The sequence below is a fragment of the Aethalodelphis obliquidens genome, unplaced genomic scaffold (genome assembly GCF_003676395.1).
Source record: "Aethalodelphis obliquidens isolate GAN/ISIS:26980383/991018 unplaced genomic scaffold, ASM367639v1 scaffold28, whole genome shotgun sequence".
Taxonomy (NCBI): Eukaryota; Metazoa; Chordata; class Mammalia; order Artiodactyla; family Delphinidae; genus Aethalodelphis; species Aethalodelphis obliquidens.
This window is the reverse complement of record NW_020837972.1, coordinates 16,344,480-16,365,764: the sequence shown is the minus strand read 5'-3', so window position 1 is coordinate 16,365,764 and position 21,285 is coordinate 16,344,480. Positions and strand designations below refer to the sequence as shown.

Here is a 21,285-nt window from a genome sequence, read left to right as displayed (position 1 = left end):
AAAGAGCTAAATGAAACTTCCAAACTTTGAATTTAAAAATTAGCATAATGAATAAAATACAAATTTTAAAGGTGCAAGTTTAACTTCGTTGCTTTTTTTGTTGTTGTTCTCAGTGGCAGACTTGCCATTACATTTATTTATTTATTTACTTACGGCCGTGTCACGCGGCATGCGGGATCTTAGTTCCCCGACCAGGAATGGAACCCGAGCCTCTGCAGTGGAAGCGCAGAGTCCTAACCATTGGACCACCAAAGAATTCCTAACTTCTTTGCTTTTAAATGCAATCATTTTTGAATTTAATTTTAATTATTTTCAAATTAAATGAACATACTGGGCAGCCCTCTTGGCTGTTCAGACCTTGCCCGAAAGCTTCGACTCACTTTCACTCGGTGCCAGTCCACGTGGACCGGGAACCTGCTCTCCTTCCGCAATAGTTTCTGTAGGGACTCAGTCTTTAGGTGCACCGCCTTTGCCCCACCCGCCACAGTACTTCTAGGCATTTTGATTGGCTGTGGCGCTCCCTCGTGCTCTGGTCTGGTTTCTCTGATTGGCCGACGGCGTGCCGTCGGGAGGATGCCAGTTTCCTGGGATACGGCGCCGGCGGGCGGAGGCCTAGGGCGGTTGGTGGTGTGCTCGGAGCGGGAACCTGGCCGCGGTGCGCACCAAGGCTCCTGGACGTAGTCCTGGGGCGCCATGGCCAGCGTCCACGAGAGCCTCTACTTCAACCCCATGATGACCAATGGGGTGGTGCACGCCAACGTGTTCGGTATCAAGGACTGGGTGACGCCGTATAAAATCGCGGTCCTGGTGCTGCTGAACGAGATGGGCCGCACTGGCGAGGGCGCCGTTAGCCTCATGGAGCGGCGGAGGCTCAACCAGCTGCTCCTGCCGCTGCTGCAGGTGAGGGGCTCCTGCTCATTCAGCAAACCCTTACTAAGCACCTGCTCTGTGCCGGACAACTCCTTGGTTGGGGGCACGGGGGTTCATCGGACAATCTCTCTGCCGTGTAGGATCGCGAAAAATATAGTTAATACCACCAGCTAACACTTAGTGAGTACTTAACGATGGACCAGTCACTTTACATTCATTTTTGGGGAGCAGGTTTATATCTGGCTCCAGCATTTATTAGCTGAGTGACTGGGAGAAGAGTTATTTTCTCAGATCCTCCGTCTTCTGTAGAATGAGGCTACATGTAGGCCTGATCGTTGGAGACACAGCTACAGGCTCTGTACCCCAGAAGACGGTAATAAGTGGTAACAATGACATAAAAGTAACAGCCAACATTGATTGAACACTTACTGTGTACTAAGCACGTTACATGTTTTATTTCATTTTGCAGACTGAGGTTGTAGCTCCACCACTTACCCACTGTGCGACTTGGGCAAGTTCCATAACTTATTTGGGTCTTTGCTTTCTCTCTGTAAAATGAAAGCAATAATAGAAACTGTCATGTGATGGCCGTATTAAGTTAGAAGATCCATGGGAACACTTTACAGTGTACGGCACATGGTAAATGCTCAGTCAATTTTCGCTATTTTCATTTTAATCTCATAGGGATAGGGCATGCACTTTCCCTTATATCAGTTGTGGCTTTTCCATTTATTTGTGTGATTATATGAGTGATGTCTCTCTCCCCTACTAGACTGTAACCTACATGAGGGCGTTACTTTGTCCTATTTTTGTTCACCCTTGTATCCCCAAAGCCTAGTACTGTATAGTTTATAAAGGGCTTTTTTTAATCCATCACCTTTTTTGGGGCAGGGGGAGAAGGGGTACTGAGGACACAGGTTAAGTGGCTTGCCCAGTTAGTTAAATAAAAGTAGTGGGTTCCCCATAACTTGCAGCTCCCAGTCCTATCTACATTACTATTATAAGTGCATTTCCCCATTATTCAAATAAAAGTCATAATACTAAAAAATTTGATAGAGAAAAGAAACAAAACAATAATTCTGGTGTCTTAGCTCATGTGTTTTTCTGCCTTTGTTCTTGCTGTTTTTTGTGTCTTGGATTCTCCTGTTTTTTTGCCTGGCTAACTATCGTGTAGTTTATTTTGTTTTGTTTTGTTTTGGCGGTGGGGGGCGGGAGGCGGAGCTGCACTGCATGGCTTGCAGTATCTCAGCTCCCTGACCAGGGATTGAAGCCGGCCACAGCAATGAACACCCGGAATCCTAACCACTAGGCCACCAGGGAACTCCCACTACTGTGTAGTTTTAATCAATGTATATATAGAATTCGTCTAGCAAAATTCTAGCCTTTACTTATTTGCTTATTGTTTGGCTTTAAAAATTAGCTAATTTTTAACTACTCAACTAATACATGAAGATTCATTGTAAAAACTTTAAATGATGCTAAAATTGATGGAGTGAAAGGTTATGGTTCTTCTGCAGGCCCTCTAATCCTGTTCCTTCTCAGAGATTATCACAGTTAATGTTCCTTCATTCAACTATTTATTTATTTATAAAATTTATTTATTAATTTATTTTTGGCTGCATTGGGTCTTCATTGCTGCCCGTGGGCTTTCTCTGGTTGTGGTGAGCAGGGGCTACTCTTTGTTGCAGTGCGCGGGCTTCTCATTGCGGTGGCTTCTCTTGTTGTGGAGCATGGGCTCTAGGAGCACGGGCTTCAGTAGTTATGGTGTGCGGGCTCAGTAGTTGTGGCACACGGGCTTAGTTGCTCTGTGGCATGTGGTATCTTCCCGGACCAGGGCTCAAACCCGTGTCTCCCGCCTTGGCAGGTGGATTCTTAACCACTGCTCCACCAGGGAAGCCCCATTCAACTATTTATTGAGCAACAGTTCAGAATGGATCTTTCTAGACCTTTTGCTGTGTGTATCTGTATATGATTATAAGTATATATACATGTATCCTTTTAATTTAATTTCTCCCTTTTTTAATTTTTACATGAATGCTACTTCTGTTCTACAGCTTATTCCTTTCACTTAACAAGTCTTGGAGATCTTTTCTTGTCAGCATATTTGAGTAGATCCACTTCATTCTTTTTAACGACTGCATTGTTTTCCACAGTAAGAAAAGAAACATAATTTAACTCATGCTTTTAATTAATATTAAAATTTGTAAATTAAAAATGAACTCTTTATTCACGGACTTATAGGTTCTTTTTAGTTTTTCTTCATTTCAAACAATGCACATGGAACATACTTGCCCCAGAAGTGGGATTGCTGTGTTATCCACATCTAAAATTGACCTACTGAACTTACTGTTCCCCAAATATTCAGTGTTTAGTTTTAAACCTCAGCTAGGTTGTAACCTTCTTGATAGCTGAGGTTGCATACTCTCTGTCTCTAATGGTACCTTTTATGGACTTGGACACATAGTATGACTGCCTACCTTACAGTGTTTTGGGGAGGATCAAATGAGATTATGTTTATGGAAAATAGGACCCCTGTGTTTGTATAATGTTCTCCAGGTTACGAAACAATTTGAATTATTTTACTTAATCTTTGCCACAAACAAGGGAGGTTATTATTATCTCCATCTCACTGATGAAGGAAACTAGGGCTCAGGGAGGCTACAACTTTGCCATGATTGCAACACTGAGAAGGAAGGAACCTCAGACTACAGATCCTACGCTTTTTTTGCATTTAAGTCATTCCTCCAACTAAAAGAGAATGCTATGCAAATATGAAGTATTACTTTAGCGTTTTATGCAGATAGGTTTTTTTCTCTTCCTGATTTGAGATTTCATATTTGGAATGATTGTAAAGCAGAGAGGTTGATAAATGAATTCATGTTGCAGATGTTTATCAATCTCCAACTCTTTAAAATTTTTCTGTAACCTTTCTATCTCTCCTTTACCCAGGGCCCAGATATTACGCTGTCTAAACTTTACAAGTTAATTGAAGAATCTTGTCCTCAGCTGGCAAATTCAGTACAGATCAGGTAAGCTTCATTTTCTTCTGTATATATGAAAAGATGTCAAAGTAGATAAAAATTAGAAGAGGGCACATGGTGATTAATTCCTTAAAAAAAAACCTTTATTATTCTAGGTTGTTTTCTTAAGTACATGTATTTATTTTTTTTGAAAAATGGATAGCATTAAACATACTGCTTAAAAATTTATTATTCTGTACAGATCTACATTGCTCCTTTTAGCTGTTGCAGAGAATTTCATTTTTACTGACTGATATGTAACTTTGAGAAGTTTTATAATCAAGAAAACATCAGCAATGATGCTTTTCAGAATATGGGAGTGACATTTTGGATTATCAAATATGTTTTGTGTGCCACCATTTTATATGAATCTCTGAATTGTTTTTAAAATAGATTTATTTTAGGTGATTGTGGAATATGAAATGTGGGAAGATGTTCAAAGGGCCTTCCTAAAATGCACACCTCATTTTTCTTGTTCAGAATCAAACTGATGGCTGAAGGCGAATTGAAGGATATGGAACAATTTTTTGATGACCTTTCAGATTCTTTTTCTGGAACTGAACCAGAGGTTCACAAAACGAGTGTAGTAGGTATGAAGTTCTTCTAAGGAGAGCAGGGAATATTTTCACTGAAGTGAACTGCTCTCTAAATCACATCTGTCGTTACTCTGCTGTATCTGAGCACACACAGTGGGGATGCTGGACATGTTATAGTTTGTATTCATCGCCTTGCCATTTTGACCTGTGTTTAAATAATTGTCTTGTGGAAAAGCATCTTCTGTTTTGTCTACTGTCATCAGAGTATTAGCCTGGTCGTGGAGCCTTTTAGGGTTCCTCAGCTCTTTCTCACAGTCCTCTGCTCACTTGTCCACATTGTACGACTGAGTCAGGGTCACCAGCTAAACTTTTATGAAGAGAGGTAAGTAAGAGTAGATTACTGATATAGTTTATAAGGCAAGGGTATATATGAAGTTTCTTGACGCTTTGCTGTTAGCAGTATAGTCATACTCCATCCATCTGGCATTTTTTTCCTGGTAGTTTTTATGTTACTTACCCTCAGTTATTTATTGATCTTCCATGTGCCAGGCTCTGGACTTTAAGAGAGACTGGAAACTTCCTCTTATGGAGATTGCTTTCTTGTGGTTGTGGGCAGAGGAGCAGGCAGACAGTAGAAAATAAACAAATAGAATCACTTCAGATGTTGTAACAGTCACGGAAGGATACATTGGCTGGATAAAGAGTGGAGTGCGGGTGGGAGGACTGAGGCTTGAATATAAAGAGAAAGTCAGCTTCGTAAAAGGTGGTAAAAGAAGATTCTATGCGGAGGGGAACAGCAACTGCAAGTGTCTTTTTTTTTTCATTATTTTGGAGGAAGAACTGCAACAAATAGTCATCAACTTTTTGTAGCGTGGATTTCAAGTTAATGCCTTTACCTCCTCTCTGTCTTGTTTCATAGGTTTATTTCTGCGTCACATGATCTTGGCCTACAGTAAGCTTTCTTTCAGTCAAGTGTTTAAACTGTACACTGCCCTTCAGCAGTACTTCCAGAATGGTGAGAAAAAGACAGTGGAGGATGCTGATATGGAGCCGGCCAGCAGAGAGGAGAGCGAAAGAAAAATGGAAAAAGAAGAACTTGATGTATCTATAAGGTAAGTTGGGTTTTTCTGGTGGGAATCCCTTTCCTGTGAAATAGCATCATTACGGGAGCAGCAAATCCTCATTCATCCAGCAGTAAATCCTCATTCATCCTCGTTCTGGATGAACTCATTCATCCAGAGTTCATGTGCTGGCTGTCATCTTTTTGTCCCTCCAGATCCAGGAAGTTCACCCTTACGGGCTGCATCAGTAATCTCCTTGCCTTCTAACTTCTGATTGAGAGGCACTGGTGGGAAATCCAGAGGGTCAAGGAGAGTGAGGTCAAGGTGTTGATTCACTGGCTCCCTTCCTTCGGGGTCACAGTGGGCTGGCAGTAGGGTCACAGCCTCTGTCAGGTGGCCTGCTCTGCATACCTCGGGGGTCTAGTAACTGGGGAGGTTTCCCAGGCCCGGTGCAGAAGGTGCCCCACTATTACCAGCCCTGGGAACTTTATTACCCGCTATGGCTTATCCATCCCCTGCCCCTATTTTTGTAACTGGCCCTTTATTAAACTTTTCTCAAATTACGCCATTTGAATATGCCATTTGTTTTCTGCTGGGACCCTGAGTGGTAGTGTTCATTATATCACAGTGAATTAACAATTGATTAATTCAGTGAAAATTTATTGAATGCCTGCTAAAGTTTAAGCCTGGGGATGTGGTGCCACTGCTTACCCAGTTGTTTAAGCTCAAAGCCTAGGCATGTCCCTGTGTCCTCCCCCTCCTTCACCCCTGCAGCCAGTCCTTCCGCAGATGCAGCCAATCCTTCCTCCTCAATATGTTTGGAATTAGTTCACTTCTGTCCATTGCCACTGCTTCCCCTGTGGTCTAAGCACCGAATCTCTTTCCTGGATGACTGCTCTAGCCTCCCGACTGCTTTCCTTGCCTCCACTCTTGTTTCCTTACTATCAGTTTTTCCTGTAGCATCCAAGGGAACCATTATGATGTAAATCACACCACGTGTTCTTATGCCCCAAACCCTCCTTGACTATACATGGAATTTAGACAGAAATCTGAGCTACTGTGGCCTCATTACTTGCATGATCTGGCCCCTGTCATCTTCCCTACCTCTTTCTCCTTACTTTCCATTCACTGTCAGAGTCTGTCTGCTCTGGCTTGCTTTCAGTTTCTTCAATACCAAGCCGAGGTCTGCCTCAGGGTGCCTCGCAGGCTCTCCCTGGCTTCTTACCTCGCTCACTCTCTTTCACCGTTCACTCCCTTTCACTGTTCAGATCTCAGCTCCCGTGTCCTCACACAGGCCTTTCCTGACCACATGTCTGAAGTAACCTTCATCCTAAATACTTCCAACTTCTTTATTTTTTCCATAGCTCTCCTCACTAAGTAACTTTTTGCATTTATTTACTTAGACTCATTTGTATTTGTCTTTGCACCCCTTCAAGAGCTAAGACCCTTCTCTGTCATATTTCACTTCATTTTCCTCAGTGCTTGGCTTGTAATGTCTGTGAATATGTGTTGGATGAATGAATGCAGAGAATCAGAACACATCATTCATCGCCCACACTGGTAACTGGCCCCATAAAACACTTTGTATTGACTTCCCTTCACTGTCTCACATCCCCTCTCCCCAGCTGTTACCTGGGATCACCTCCCAAATAGACTACTTATATTTGGAGGGAAAAGCATATAAAGTGTGTGTGTGTGTGTGTGTGTGTGTGTGTGTCTTTTGTATTTCCTGATCTCAGGGAGCCCACAGTCTGGTGAGGAAGACTGGCACCCAAACAGATCACTACAAGTAACGATGTGTTCAGAGCTCTGAGAGAAGTAAGCCCCACCTGCCCCATGTAGGCTGGCTAACCCCCTTGAGGGCTGCGGAGGTCTGTGTGTGTAGCCAGAGAATATTTCCCTGCAGTTCCTATGAGTGGCCTTTGTACAGTTATGTGATTTGTTCAGCACACTCTGGGAGCAAGAAGACTGTAGGACCAGTAAGTACTTCCAGAAACTCAGAGTTGCTCAAAGAGGCTTCTCATCTAGTGGAAAGGCAGAACCTTGTAGGGTTGAGTCTGGCCCTGGAGTCAGACCCCTGGATTTGAATTCTGGCTCCTCCACTTATTCCCTTAAGACCTTGGGCAAGTCACCCTCTCTGTACCTCAGTTTTCTCATCTGTAAAATGGGGCTCATGTCACCTCCTCAGAAGGTTATTTTGAGAATTAAATGATAAATCTATATGAAGTGTTTACAACTGTGCCTTTAAACATTTGACAAATATTCACTATTCTTCTTCTCTAATTTCTCTTTTGTTTAATTCCCCTGAGGAAGGGTTCCAGGAAAAAATGTAATCTTTGTCCTAGCTGCTTTATATGCTTAAAGTAGCAGAATGTCAGTTCTTCAGAAATGTTAAAATTCAGACTTTTCTTATTTAGGTTTGACTTTCTCCTAAATTAATCTGATTTAATTAGGTCTAACTGCATCGTTTTGTTTTTATTCTAATCTAAGAATTCATTTGTGTGTAATAATAGTGTGTATACTGTTAAGGTGTATGGTTTCAGAAAATAGTGTGCATTTAGTAAACTGAATTTCATCACTGAAATAGAAGAAATGTATTATTTAAATATTATTCTACTTAAGTATTATAATTCTTTGTCCAAAAAGAAATGATTTTGACTTGTTATAGGATTTTTAAAATTTCATGATGTATATTTACATACATTTCTTGATTCTTTTAAAAAGGAAAATTCATTTTTTTCTTTTTGTGCTCTTTTCTAGTGTTTTATTGCATTATGAGAGGCTTCTCACTTTAGCCCTTTCATTTTCTTCCTTCCTTTCTTCCTTTCTTTCTACCCTCCCTCCCTCCCTCCCTTCCTTTCTTAGTTATTGGAATGTTTTTAGGTCTTGCTTTCTTCAGGGAAATTATTTTTCTTGCCCTAGAAATTTGTATTAAAATTAGAGAGCCCAGAGTAACATTGACTAGCTTGCAAATCTCCCATCCTACAATGAAATAACTACTGTTTGAAAAAGGGGGACCCACCTGTTAATTTAGAAGGGAGGGAATATTCAGTGAACGAATGTTTATCAGGTGTTTTTTAAAAATCCAATTATAGAAGAAAGTACAGACTGACATTTAGCTTCAGCTTTTCATTTACTCGTTGTTGCTACAGGGCAGCATTTGTTTCCTGCAATAAGAGAGGGGGGCTTACAGGGTTACACCTTGTGAGTTTGCAGCGGAGGCTACTAGTCTGCAAGCTGCTGGAACTACACCTTCTCTGTGCTTCTAAAAAGACCTAACAAAAGTAGAAGTTCTCTGGCATTTCTTCACTTGCCAGTGATTTAATATAAATCTCCCAAATTCATTAATTTATTCAGCACATACTTATTCAGTGCTTCTGGTGTGCCAAGCACTATGCTAGCTGCTATGCTGTCAGCGCAGAGGAGAAAGTCCCTGTCCTCATGGAGTTATGTGGGAGGGTCAGGTAATCGAGAGGTAACTAAGTTAACAACTAATGTAATTTCAGAGAGTGTCAGTGCAGGAAAGGAATGACTGGGACACAGGGATACAGAATAACTGTGGGGTGCTGTCAGGGAAGGGCCCTTTAAGACTGAGAGCTAGGTGATGAAGGAGCCAGCCCTGAGAAGAGTTGCCAGAGCACATGCAGACTCACAGCCCAAGACAGGACAAGCTGACATATTGGACGGACAGACGGAGGACAGTGTGGCCTGAGCACACAAGTCGGGAGGAGGGGTTGGATCACCTCTCCGGTCACACACCTCAGAAGGGTTCAGGTCCTCATGGCCTCCTGGGTGTTTAGTAACTGTTCCCAATCTCAGTCCTTCCCCTCCCCTGCTTTTGTCTTGTCATCACCCTGCTCAGAAGTCTCCAGAGATTCACAAAGTCTCCCAGCCTGGCATTTGAGGCCTTCCACAGTTGACCTTTCTGACCTTTAATTTCTGTTCCTCAACTTGGATCCTTTACCCCAGCCAGCCAGGTGTGCTTGTATCCCTCTGACAGGCCAGGCATTTTCCCATTCTGCATCTTTTGGTTTCCTTTCCTGGAATGCCTTCTTCCTTCCTTGTCATTTCTTCACTCCTTGCCAACTTTCAGGGTCCTCACCACTTCAGCTGGAGTGATTTCTCCCTCTTCTAAGTGCAGAGATCATATTAATTCTTGGTATTTATTGTTTATTGCCATCTTTTCACATGCGCTGGTCTTAACCTTCACCAAGACTGTAAGCCCATTAAGACATTTTCTTGGGGGACCTAGACTTGTGTTTTACGCATTGCAAGTACCTAAACACCCCAGTTTGTTGATTGTTTAATCCTATGTTATATTTTAAAAATTTCAGTTATAGTGGGTGATTTGAGCCCTATAGAGGAGTTTCCAGAGTCCTTTTGAGAATCTGATGAATGCCATGTACTATCCCCACATTAAAAATGCATATTTTGCATTTTTACAAGGTTCATGGGCTCCTAAAGCCCATCCGTGGACCCAGGTTAAATGCCTTTGATGTATAGCACTTGTAAGTTTAAAGTTCTGTCTCAACTGGTAATGGGATTCATAAACAAGGTATACTTGAGTCCTTTTCCTAAAGGAGTAACCCCCTTCCTAAGTTGAATACATTTGTGGCTTTTTTTTTTTTTTTAATTTATTTATTTGGCTGTGTTTGGGTCTTAGTTGTGGCCCTCGGGATCTTTGTTGCCACGTGCAGGACCTTTAGTTGCGGCATGCGAGGCTTTTAGTTGCGGCATGCGGGGTTTAGCTCCCTGACCAGGGATCGAACCTGGGCCCCCTGCGTTGGGAGCATGGAATCTTAGCCACTGGACCACCAGGGAAGTCCCCCTTTGTGGCTTTTTAAGAGTTACTTTCTCTGGCATGTGTTTGAGGTCCTGAGGAGGCAAAGAAGGAGTCAGTAAAAGGATGGTTTGGGCCATGGTATTTTTACTTGCTGTTTCCAAGCTTGTTCACGTCGGCCACTGTTGCCACCATGGAAGCCAGAGCCAAACTTGATCTTCATTTATAGCAAATGTGTTTGCCTTAATTTGCAGCAATTTCGTTTTATGTGATTCTGGTTTTCTCTTTCTGTTTTATTAACCTTATTGTTCTTGTGTCCTGTGTTATAAGCTACTTCAAGTCTTTTTTGGGGGAAGGGTTTAAGTAAATAAAGCATTTGGTAACAGTGAGCATCATGGACCTTAGAGGAGGGTGGGACCGGGAGTGGTGCGTCCCATTTCTTTCAGATCCTTGTCTGTCTCTAGCCTTTTTGTGTACAGTCATATTTATTTCAAGCCTTGGGCTTACTTTCTTCGAAGGGTATGTTAAGAGAAAAGGGCTTCTTATTGCCCAGACATTTAGCTGTTTTCCATTTGAGAACTTGGCCTGTGAATTTTCTTTCCATTTCCCTCCAGGTCACTGTTGTTTCGCTGATCTTTGTTATGCTGGTCAGGGCTGGTCCTTGGCAGCTCCGATACCTGTAGAATCTGATATGCTTGCTGCTTTGTATCAGAAATGTAACCAAGAGAATATCAGAGCAGCTCTTCCCAAAGTGTTTTCTGTGGAACACCAGTGCTTCTTGAGAGATGTGAGGAAAGGATTCTTCATTCAGATGAGTTTGGTAAATGGTACATTAAACAAAAGTGAATAAAGTGTCTCTCTGTTGGATTTCTCTCATGTGTATCATGAATCTCCCAGGGAAGAGAGGGTGTACAGCTTTCCCCAAGTGATTTAACCTCAGCAGCATTTCGTTTTCTTTCGGAATACCTATTTACATATTGTTTGCATGAAACAGTTTGAGAACTGCTGTATTAGACACAGAGTGCTTATAAAAATATTATTGATGAGTAAATATTGATTTTTCTACTTATTGTAATCCTGTATAGAGAAGCCATTTATTCAGAGTCATGTGGCAAAAGGGTATTATTCATACTTTGCTCTCAAAAGTAAGACTGTTTGTGCATGTATAGATTTCTCAAGTCTAGATTTATATCAGTTTATTTCTTATTTGTTGGTTCTGTGTGATCTAAACTTCCAGGCAAATGGTTATTTCTTAGATAACACCTCTTTTTCTTGTTCTGGAATACAGCACCATCTTATATGTGTAGCGAGGAGTTAGAGACTTTTTATTCATTCATTTCTCAAACTCTGAGTGCCCATTGTGTGCCTGGGGGACTGGGTGTTCATATACAAATATAAGTAAGAACAGCCAGTGTGGCAGTGCTAGATGCAGTGATCCCTATCTCTGGGAGACAGTGGGAGCTCAAATGAGAGATGTCAGGAGAGATTCTTGGAGGATATGACACTTGAGGTATTCTTGAATGACGGATGATACAACAGTGCAACAGTGGATGGAAAATGGGCCCTGCAGGTTGAGGAAGCAGGGGGGCATCTTGGCATGATAGGAGATTGTAAGGAGTTCATCAGGACTGGGGTGTGGGTAAGAAAGAGAAGGCAGAGGAGAGAGGTAGGAGCACCTGCTAAGCAGTGCAGACTTTATTCTGGAAGGTGATGAGATACCACAGGAGCGCTTTAAATCAGGGACGATAGACTTGCATTTTAGAAAGATCATGCTGGAGGCTATGTACAGTCGAAGTCTACATCTGTCCGTAATTATATCATGTGAACTTCGGCAGGTCATTCAACATCACTTTTTAAGCATGTCTTTTCTATTCCTGAGAAGAGGGAATTAATTTTAAAAGTTTTTAAACTTTTCTGATGAAGAATCTATTTAACTTTGTAAAGCATTATCATTTTCACTATTGTGTAATTCATTATTATTATTATTATTATTTTTTTCCAGAGAAGAGGAGGTATCTTGCAGTGGGCCTCTGTCCCAAAAACAAGCAGAATTTTTTCTTTCTCAACAGGTATGTTCTGTAATTGGTCATGAATTTTTTTTTAATCCTGTGACATTATATGTCATGACATATGTTTGTTATGTGAGTAGGTTTATTAGTGAAGCAGCATTATTCTTATTCTTGGTCATTTTTTCTTACTAACAATGCAGTTGTAGCTATGTGTCCCTTCCTATTTTCTGTGTGATTTTATTTCTCTGTTAGGGTCATAATGCATGTTCATTTATTAATGGTGTGTGACTAACACAGCCCAAAAATGTGATTTAGAAGACCCACTTCCCTTTTCCCCAACACTTTATCATGGACATTTTCAAACAGAAATACAAATTGAAAAGCATTATATAGTGAATACCCATATACCCATCATCTAGATCCTGCAATTAATATTTTGCTCCGTTTATCATATATCTACCCATATAGCCACCATTTCATCTTATTTTTTGATACATTTCAAGTTGCAAGCATCGCTACTCTTTTACCCCAGACATTTCTTACTGGTGTTTTTGAGCCATACTTTTTCCTTTTTTTTTGGTAATATAAGCTGGATGTTTTTCTCCCATGTTATTTTCAGCATAGAATTTTGATTTTTGCTCTACTTTTCTAGTTTTCCCTATTTTTGTTATTAATTTTCTTTCTGCAGAAAGATGTAATGTTTAGATCTAGATGCAGGTGATAGAATCACTCCTACAGATGAATACTAAACAGATTGAAAAACTCATCTAGACAATTGGTTAACTGTAGAGGAGAAAATAGACCTGGATCTTCACCTCATCTTTGCACCTCAGTACTTTACAGGTGGATTAAAGGCTTAACTATAAACATTTAAGGTTATAATTAGACCAGGAGGAACTACATATTAACTTTTTTTTTGAATTTCATTTATTTTTTTATATAGCAGGTTCTTATTAGTCATCCATTTTATACACATAAGTGTATACATGTCAATCCCAGTCTCCCAATTCATCACACCACCCCTCCCACTCCGCCGCTTTCCCCCCGTGGTGTCCATACGTTTGTTCTTTACATCTGTGTCTCAGTTTCTGCCCTGCAAACCGGTTCATCTGTACCATTTTTCTAGGTTCCACATATATGTGTTAATATGCGATATTTGTTTTTCTCTTTCTGACTTACTTCACTCTGTATGACAGTCTCTAGATTAATCCATGTCTCTACAAATGACCCAGTTTCGTTCCTTTTTATGGCTGAGTAATATTCCATTGTATATATGTACCACATCTTCTTTATCCACTCGTCTGTCCATGGGCATTTAGGTTGCTTCCATGACCTGGCTATTGTAAATAGTGCTGCAGTGAACATTGGGGTGCATGTGTCTTTTTGAATTATGGTTTTCTCTGGGTATATGCCCAGTAGTGGGATTGCTGGATCATATGGTAATTCTATTTTTAGTTTTTTAAAGAACCTCCATACTGTTCTCCATAGTGGCTGTATCAATTTACATTCCCACCAGCAGTGCAAGAGGGTTCCCTTTTCTCCACACCCTCTCCAGCATTTGCCGTTTGTAGATTTTCTGATGATGCCCATTGTAACTGGTGTGAGGTGATACCTCATTGTAGTTTTGATTTGCATTTCTCTAATAATTAGTGATGTTGAGAAGCTTTTCATGTGCTTCTTAGCCATCTGTATGTCTTCTTTGGAGAAATGTCTATTTAGGTCTTCCGCCCATTTTTTGATTGGGTTGTTTGCTTTTTTAATGTTGAGCTGCATGAGCTGTTTATATATTTTGGAGATTAATCCTTTGTCCGTTGATTCGTTTGCAAATATTTTCTCCCATTCTGAGGGTTGTCTTTTCGTCTTGTTTGTAGTTTCCTTTGCTTTGCAAAAGCTTTTAAGTTTCATTAGGTCCATTTGTTTATTTTTGTTTTTATTTCCATTACTCTAGGAGGTGGATCAAAAAAGATCTTGCTGTGATTAATGTCAAAGAGTGTTCTTCCTATGTTTTCCTCTAAGAGTTTAATAGTGTCCAGTCTTACATTTAGATCTCTAATCCATTTTGAGTTTATTTTTGTGTATGGCGTTAGGAAGTGTTCTAATTTCATTCTTGTACATGTAGCCGTCCAGTTTTCCCAGCACCACTTATTGAAGAGACTGTCTTTTCTGCATTGTATATCCTTGCCTCCTTTGTCTTAGATTAGTTGACCACAGGTGCGTGGATTTATCTCTGGGCTTTCTATCCTGTTCCATTGATCTATATTTCTGTTTTTGTGCTAGTACCATATTGTCTTGATTACTGTAGCTTTGTACTATAGTCTGAAGTCAGGGAGTCTGATTGCTCCAGCTCTGTTTTTTTCCCTCAAGACTACTTTGGCTATTCGGGGTCTTTTGTGTCTCCATACAAATTTTAAGATTTTTTGTTCTAGTTCCGTAAAAAAAATGCCATTGGTAATTTGATAGGGATTGCATTGAATCTGTAGATTGCTTTGGGTAGTATAGTCATTTTCACAATATCGATTCTTCTAATCCAAGAACATGGTATATCTCTCCATCTGTTGGTATCATCTTTAATTTCTTTCATCAGTGTCTTATAGTTTTCTGCATACAGGTCTTTTGTCTCCCTAGGTAGGTTTATTCCTAGGTATTTTATTCTTTTTGTTGCAGTGGTAAATGGGAGTGTTTCCTTAATTTCTCTTTCAGATTTTTCATCATTAGTGTATAGGAATGCAAGAGATTTTTGTGCATTAATTTTGTATCCTGCAACTTTACCAAATTCATTGATTAGCTCTAGTAGTTTTCTGGTGGCATCTTTAGGATTTTCTATGTATAGTATCATGTCATCTGCAAACAGTGACAGTTTTACTTCTTCTTTTCCGATTTGTATTCCTTTTTTTTCTTTTTCTTCTCTGATTGCCGTGGCTAGGACTTCCAAAACTATGTTGAATAATAGTGGTGAGAGTGGACATCCTTGTCTTGTTCCTGATCTTAGAGGAAAGGCTTTCAGTTTTTCACAATTGAGAATGATGTTCTCTGTGGGTTTGTCATGTATGGCCTTTATTATGTTGAAGTAGGTTCTCTCTATGCCCACTTTCTGGAGAGTTTTTATCATAAATGGGTGTTGAATTTTGTCAAAAGCTTTTTCTGCATCTATTGAGATGATCATATGGTTTTTATTCTTCAATTTGTTAATATGGTGTATCACATGGATTGATTTGTGTATATTGAAGAATCCTTGCATCTCTGGGATAAATCCCACTTGATCATGGTGTATGATCTTTTTAGTGTGTTGTTGGATTCTGTTTGCTAGTATTTTGTTGAGGATTTTTGCATCTATATTCATCAGTGATATTGGTCTGTAATTTTCTTTTTCTGTAGTACCTTTGTCTGGTTTTGTTATCAGGCTGATGGTGGCCTCATAGAATGTGTTTGGGAGTGTTCCTTCCTCCACAGATTTTTGGAAGAGTTTGAGAAGGATGGGTGTTAGCTCTTCTCTAAATGTTTGGTAGAATTCACCTGTGAAGCCATCTGGTCCTGGACCTTTGTTTGTTGGAAGATTTTTAATCACAGTTTCAATTTCATTACTTGTGATTGGTCTGTTCATATTTTCTATTTCTTCCTGATTCCATCTTGGAAGGTTATACTTTTTAAGAATTTGTCCGTTTCTTCCAGGTTGTCCATTTTATTGGCATAGAGTTGCTTGTAGTAGTCTCTTAGGATGCTTTGTATTTCTGTGGTGTCTTTTGTAACTTCTCCTTTTTCATTTCTAATTTTATTGATTTGAGTCCTCTCCCTCTTTTTCTTGATGAGTCTGGCTAATGGTTTATCAATTTTGTTTATCTTCTCAAAGAACCAGCTTTTAGTTTTATTGATCTTTGCTATTGTTTTCTTTGTTTCTATTTCATTTATTTCTGCTCTGATCTTTATGATTTCTTTCCTTCTGCTAACTTTGGGTTTTGTTTCTTTCTCTAGTTCATTTAGGTGTAAGGTTAGGTTGCTTATTTGAGATTTTTCTTGTTTCTTGAGGTAGGCTTGTATTAATATAAACTTCCCTCTTAGAACTGCTTTTGCTGCATCCCATAGGTTTTGGATTGTCGTGTCTTCATTATCATTTGTCTCTAGGTGTTTTTTGATTTCTTCAGTGATCTATTAGTTATTTAGTAATGTATTGTTTAGCCTCCATGTGTTTGTGTTTTTTACGTTTTTTTCCCTGTAATTCATTTCTAATCTCATAGCGTTGTGGTCAGAAAAGATGCTTGATATGATTTCAATTTTCTTAAGTTTACTGAGGCTTGACTTGTGACCCAGGATGTGATCTAACCTGGAGAATGTTCCGTGCGCGCCTGAGAAGAAAGTGTAATCTGCTGTTTTTGGATGGAATGTCCTATAAATGTCAATTAAATCTATCTGGTCTATTGTGTCATTTAAAGCTTGTGTTTCCTTATTAATTTTCTGTTTGGATGATCTGTCCGTTGGTGTAAGTGAGGTGTTAAAGTCCCCCACTATTATTGTGTTACTGTCGATTTCCTCTTTTATAGCTGTTAGCAGTTGCCTTATGTATTGAGGTGCTCCTATGTTAGGTGCATATATATTTATAATTGTTATATCTTCTTGGATTGATCCCTTGATCATTATGTAGTGTCTCCTTCCTTGTCTCTTGTAACATTCTTTATTTTAAAGTCTATTTTATCTGATATGAGGATTGCTACTCCAGCTTTCCTTTGATTTCCATTTGCATGGAATATCTTTTTCCATCCCCTCACTTTCAGTCTGTATGTGTCCCTAGGTCTGAAGTGGGTCTCTTGTAGACGGCATATATATGGGTCTTGTTTTTGTATCCATTCAGCAAGCCTGTGTCTTTTGGTTGGAGCATTTAATCCATTCACATTTAAGGTAGTTATTAATATGTATGTTCCTATTACCATTTTCTTAATTGTTTTGGGTTTGTTTTTGTAGGTCCTTTTCTTCTCTTGTGTTTCCCACTTAGAGAAGTTCCTTTAGCATTTGTTGTAGAGCTGGTTTGGTGGTGCTGAATTCTCTTAGCTTTTCCTTTTCTGTAAAGCTTCTGATTTCTGCATCGAATCTGAATGAGATCCTTGCTGGGTAGAGTAATCTTGGTTGTAGGTTCTTCCCTTTCATCACTTTAAGTATGTCATGCTACTCCCTTCTGGCTTGTAGAGTTTCTGCTGAGAAATCAGCTGTTAACCTTATGGGAGTTCCCTTGTATGTTATTTTTTGTTTTTCCCTTGCTGCTTTCAATAACTTTTCTTTGTCTTTAATTTTTGCCAATTTGATTACTACGTGTCTCGGTGTGTTTCTCCTTGGGTTTATGCTGTATGGGACTTTCCGCACTTCCTGGACTTGGGTGGCTATTTCCTTTCCCATGTTAGGGAAATTTTCAACTATAATCTCTTTAAATATTTTCTTGGGTCCTTTCTCTCTGTCTTCTCCTTCTGGGACCCCTATAATGCAAATGTTGTTGTGTTTAATGTTGTCCCAGAGGTCCCTTAGGCTGTCTTCATTTCTTCTCATTTTTTCTTTCTTTATTCTGTTCCACAGCAGTGAATTCCACCATTCTGTCTTCCAGGTCACTTATCCGTTTTTCTGCCTCAGTTATTCTTCTACTGATTCCTTCTAGTGTATTTTTCATTTCAGTTATTGTGTTGTTCATCTCTGTTTGTTTGTTGTTTAATTCTTCTAGGTCTTTGTTAAACATTTCCTGCATCTTCCTGATCTTTGCCTCCATTCTTTTTCCGAGGTCCTGGATCTTCTTCACTATCATTATTCTGAATTCTTTTTCTGGAAGGTTGCCTATCTCCACTTCAGTTAGTTGTTTTCCTGGGGTTTTATCTTGTTCCTTCATCTGGTACATAGCCCTCTGCCTTTTCATCCTGTCCATCCCTTTGTGAATGTTACATATTAACTTTTAACTGATCTCTGGGTGGGGAAGAACTTTCTAAACAGAAAAGCTGTGGAAGAAAACACGTAGGAGATCATTTGATTTTTCAGCATAAAAATGAAAAACATCTACATGTCAGTACATGTTCTAACAAAATTAAAACTCAAACAACGAAACAGGAAAAAGAGTTGCAATACGTATGACAAAGGGTTAATACTTTTGCTTAAAAAATTGTAGTTTCAAAGCCCATTTGATGATGAGACAAATTTATAATATATTATTACATGAAAAAAGTAGGTAATAAAATGATATAGTCTAACTTTGTTAAAAAAGTATGCGTATATATATGTATAAACACATACATACACACACACACACACACACACACACACACACAAAAAAGACTGGAACGAGATACACTGACAAAAAAATAGTGTTATTTCTGGGTGGAAGGATTACAGATGATTTTTGTTTTCTTCTTTATGCTTTTCCATATTTTTGGAATCTTCTATAATGATATAATGAATTCAAATATAATTAGAAATTATTATTATTCATAAAGAAAAATTTGTCTAGCTAAAATTGAAGAGTCCATAACCCAGTTAAGTACTAATCATTAATTTAGAAGTCATTTTCTACATATTTTATATAATCATTGCTGGTACCATCCATATGAAACAGATAACCAGGAGTAGGGCAAGTGTGCATCTCCCTTTGCCAGGCTGGATATACATACTTCCTGCCTTAAAGGCACTTACAGTCTGGGGGTGGGATCAGCTGGTACTTTTAATATAATTTGATAAGTACTGCAGGAAGGGTTAGTGCAGGGCGCTTGTGGGAGCATGTCGGTACTTACAGGACCTTATCTAGTTTAGAAGGTGATAGAAGCAGGTGGCTGAAATCTAAACTGGGCCCTGAAGACTGAGCAGGAGTTTGCATGGAAGACTATGTGGATGGGTCGTTGGGAAGCTTAGAATTCCAGGAAGAGGAAACAGTGTTCTGCATGGTCAAGAGGAGAGTGTAGGTGCAGAAAAAAAAGTAATCAGATGATGCTATTTAGTATACATGTCCATATGTTTATTGGCCATTTCTTTCTACTGAGTTGTCATTTTTAAATTTCAGGCTTCTTTGTTAAAGAATGATGAGACTAAAGCCCTCACTCCAGCTTCTTTGCAGAAAGAGTTGAACAACTTGTTGAAATTTAATCCTGATTTTGCTGAAGCGGTGAGTCTTTTCCAGAATTTGTTGCTAAGTTGGAAAGCAGGGACAAGACTGTTCTTCCTATTGAGTAGTCGTGCAAATGAGGATTGGCCGAATGACCCAGGTTCTTGGAAAGAAATCATGTTGTTGGCACTTAAAGGACTCAGCCTACGTTGCAAAGCTTTCCCTCCCACCTCCACCCCTACTGGCCCGGGGGGATTTCTTTCTCTATTTGCGGCAAGCGGGGGCTACTCTTTGTTGTGGTGCGTGGGCTTCTCATTGTGGTGGCTTCTCTTGTTGCAGAGCATGGGCTCTAGATGCGTGGGCTTCATTAGTTGCGGCATGCAGGCTCAGTAGTTGTGGCTCGTGGGCTCTAGAGCGCAGCCTCAGTAGTTGTGGCGCATGGGCTTAGTTGCTCTGTGGCATGTGGGATCCTCCCGGGCCAGGGCTTGAACCCGTGTCCCCTGCATTGGGAGGCAGATTCTTAACCACTGCACCACCAGGGAAGCTCTGAATTCAAGTTTTAAGATCTTTAGTTTTGTACTCACACTGTTCCTTAATGCCTGAGCTAGGTGATTCCCCCTCCATCCTCACGTATCACCCATGGATCCTAATATAACCAGTGGCATAGTGGATGAATATTTAGGATAAAACTCTGACACAAATTCTAATGGAATTCCCTTTTTTCGTTTGGGTACACCTTCTGGGGGGAAAGTGTACCCAAACCAGCTAATGTACCTTAAGCCTATTTAACCCTGCCTGTGGGGAAAAGATTAAGGTAAACTATGACCATCTTGTTAAAATGGTAGGGGATACACAGGTGTTTGCAGCCAGTGGAACTCTCTGAATTAATATTACACAAGAGGAAGCAGAGCATTTAAAATATGTTGATTGTTTCTTCTTTTAGCACTACCTCAGCTACTTAAACAACCTCCGGGTCCAAGATGTTTTCAGTTCAACACACAGCCTCCTTCATTATTTTGACCGCCTGATTCTTACTGGAGCCGAAAGCAAAAGTAATGGGGAAGAGGGCTATGGCCGGAGCTTGAGATACGCTGCTCTGAACCTGGCTGCCCTGCACTGCCGCTTTGGTCACTAGTAAGTTTATAGACTTTTGTTCATGCGGAAATTGAAGAAATTATCTCTCAAATGTTAATTGAGATGTATTTTCTTTTTAATATGCTGTATTTAAAAAAAAAGAAGAAGGAAAAGGAGAAAAGAAAGAGCCTGTTCAACCTGGAATTGTCAATAACTTCTAAAGAAGGAAGGTTTTTGCAGTGAACAGAAGTTAATGAAAACCTTCTGCCTAAAGAGTCTGCCCCCTGGTGTCACTATTTAGCATTACCATCCAAGTACACGGCCTCTTTCTTTCTTTACTTCTAAGAATAACGGCCACTGAATTAAAAGGAAATTAGGTCATTAGGCCAGAGATTCCCAACAGGATTTTTCAGAGGTAATAATGGGGATGTAAAAGTTATTTTCAGTATTTCAAAAAGCCAAAAGGAAGTTGTATCTTTTTTTTTTTTTTTTTTTTTTTTTTTTTTTAGGAAGTTGTATCTTTACTGCATAAAAGACTGCGTGGCTTACCGAACGTCACGTTTGTGCTTTTGGTTGGAATTCAGGCAGCTCAGTGCGTGACAATGACTTATGCCATCGCTAAGATATGCCTGTGATTTTAATAAATAAAAATTGGAAATTGATCAGTTATTATTTAGTAAAGACTTAAGAGGATAAAAGCTTTCAAAATATGGAGGCTATTTTGGAAATAATGAAATAATGTGAATAATGGTGAAAAGGTAGGAAATTACTAATTGAAAGAGTCTCTCTGCCTCCCCTGTGGCTTTTTCCCATTTAAGAAAAATATGGTTTCTGCCACAGGCATCTTTGAATAGAGACTAGAGTGTGTTAATGGA

General features: G+C 39.8%; 1 protein-coding gene across 2 annotated transcripts in view; it reads left to right on the top strand.

Moving 5' to 3' along the window:
* Positions 1 to 571: 571 nt before the first annotated feature.
* ANAPC5 (anaphase promoting complex subunit 5) overlaps positions 572 to 21,285 on the top strand; it is a 38,501-nt gene continuing 17,787 nt past the window's right edge. The window contains exons 1-7 of one of the 2 annotated variants that reach the window (XM_027124825.1): positions 572 to 900; positions 3,820 to 3,899; positions 4,371 to 4,480; positions 5,346 to 5,538; positions 12,270 to 12,336; positions 19,295 to 19,396; positions 20,280 to 20,470. In XM_027124825.1, the coding sequence (XP_026980626.1) occupies positions 694 to 900; positions 3,820 to 3,899; positions 4,371 to 4,480; positions 5,346 to 5,538; positions 12,270 to 12,336; positions 19,295 to 19,396; positions 20,280 to 20,470 (950 nt within the window). In that variant the 5' untranslated portion in view covers positions 572 to 693. Of the gene's footprint in view, positions 901 to 3,819; positions 3,900 to 4,370; positions 4,481 to 5,345; positions 5,539 to 12,269; positions 12,337 to 19,294; positions 19,397 to 20,279; positions 20,471 to 21,285 lie in introns of those variants that run through there. The other variant, XM_027124826.1, reaches the window with a different exon arrangement.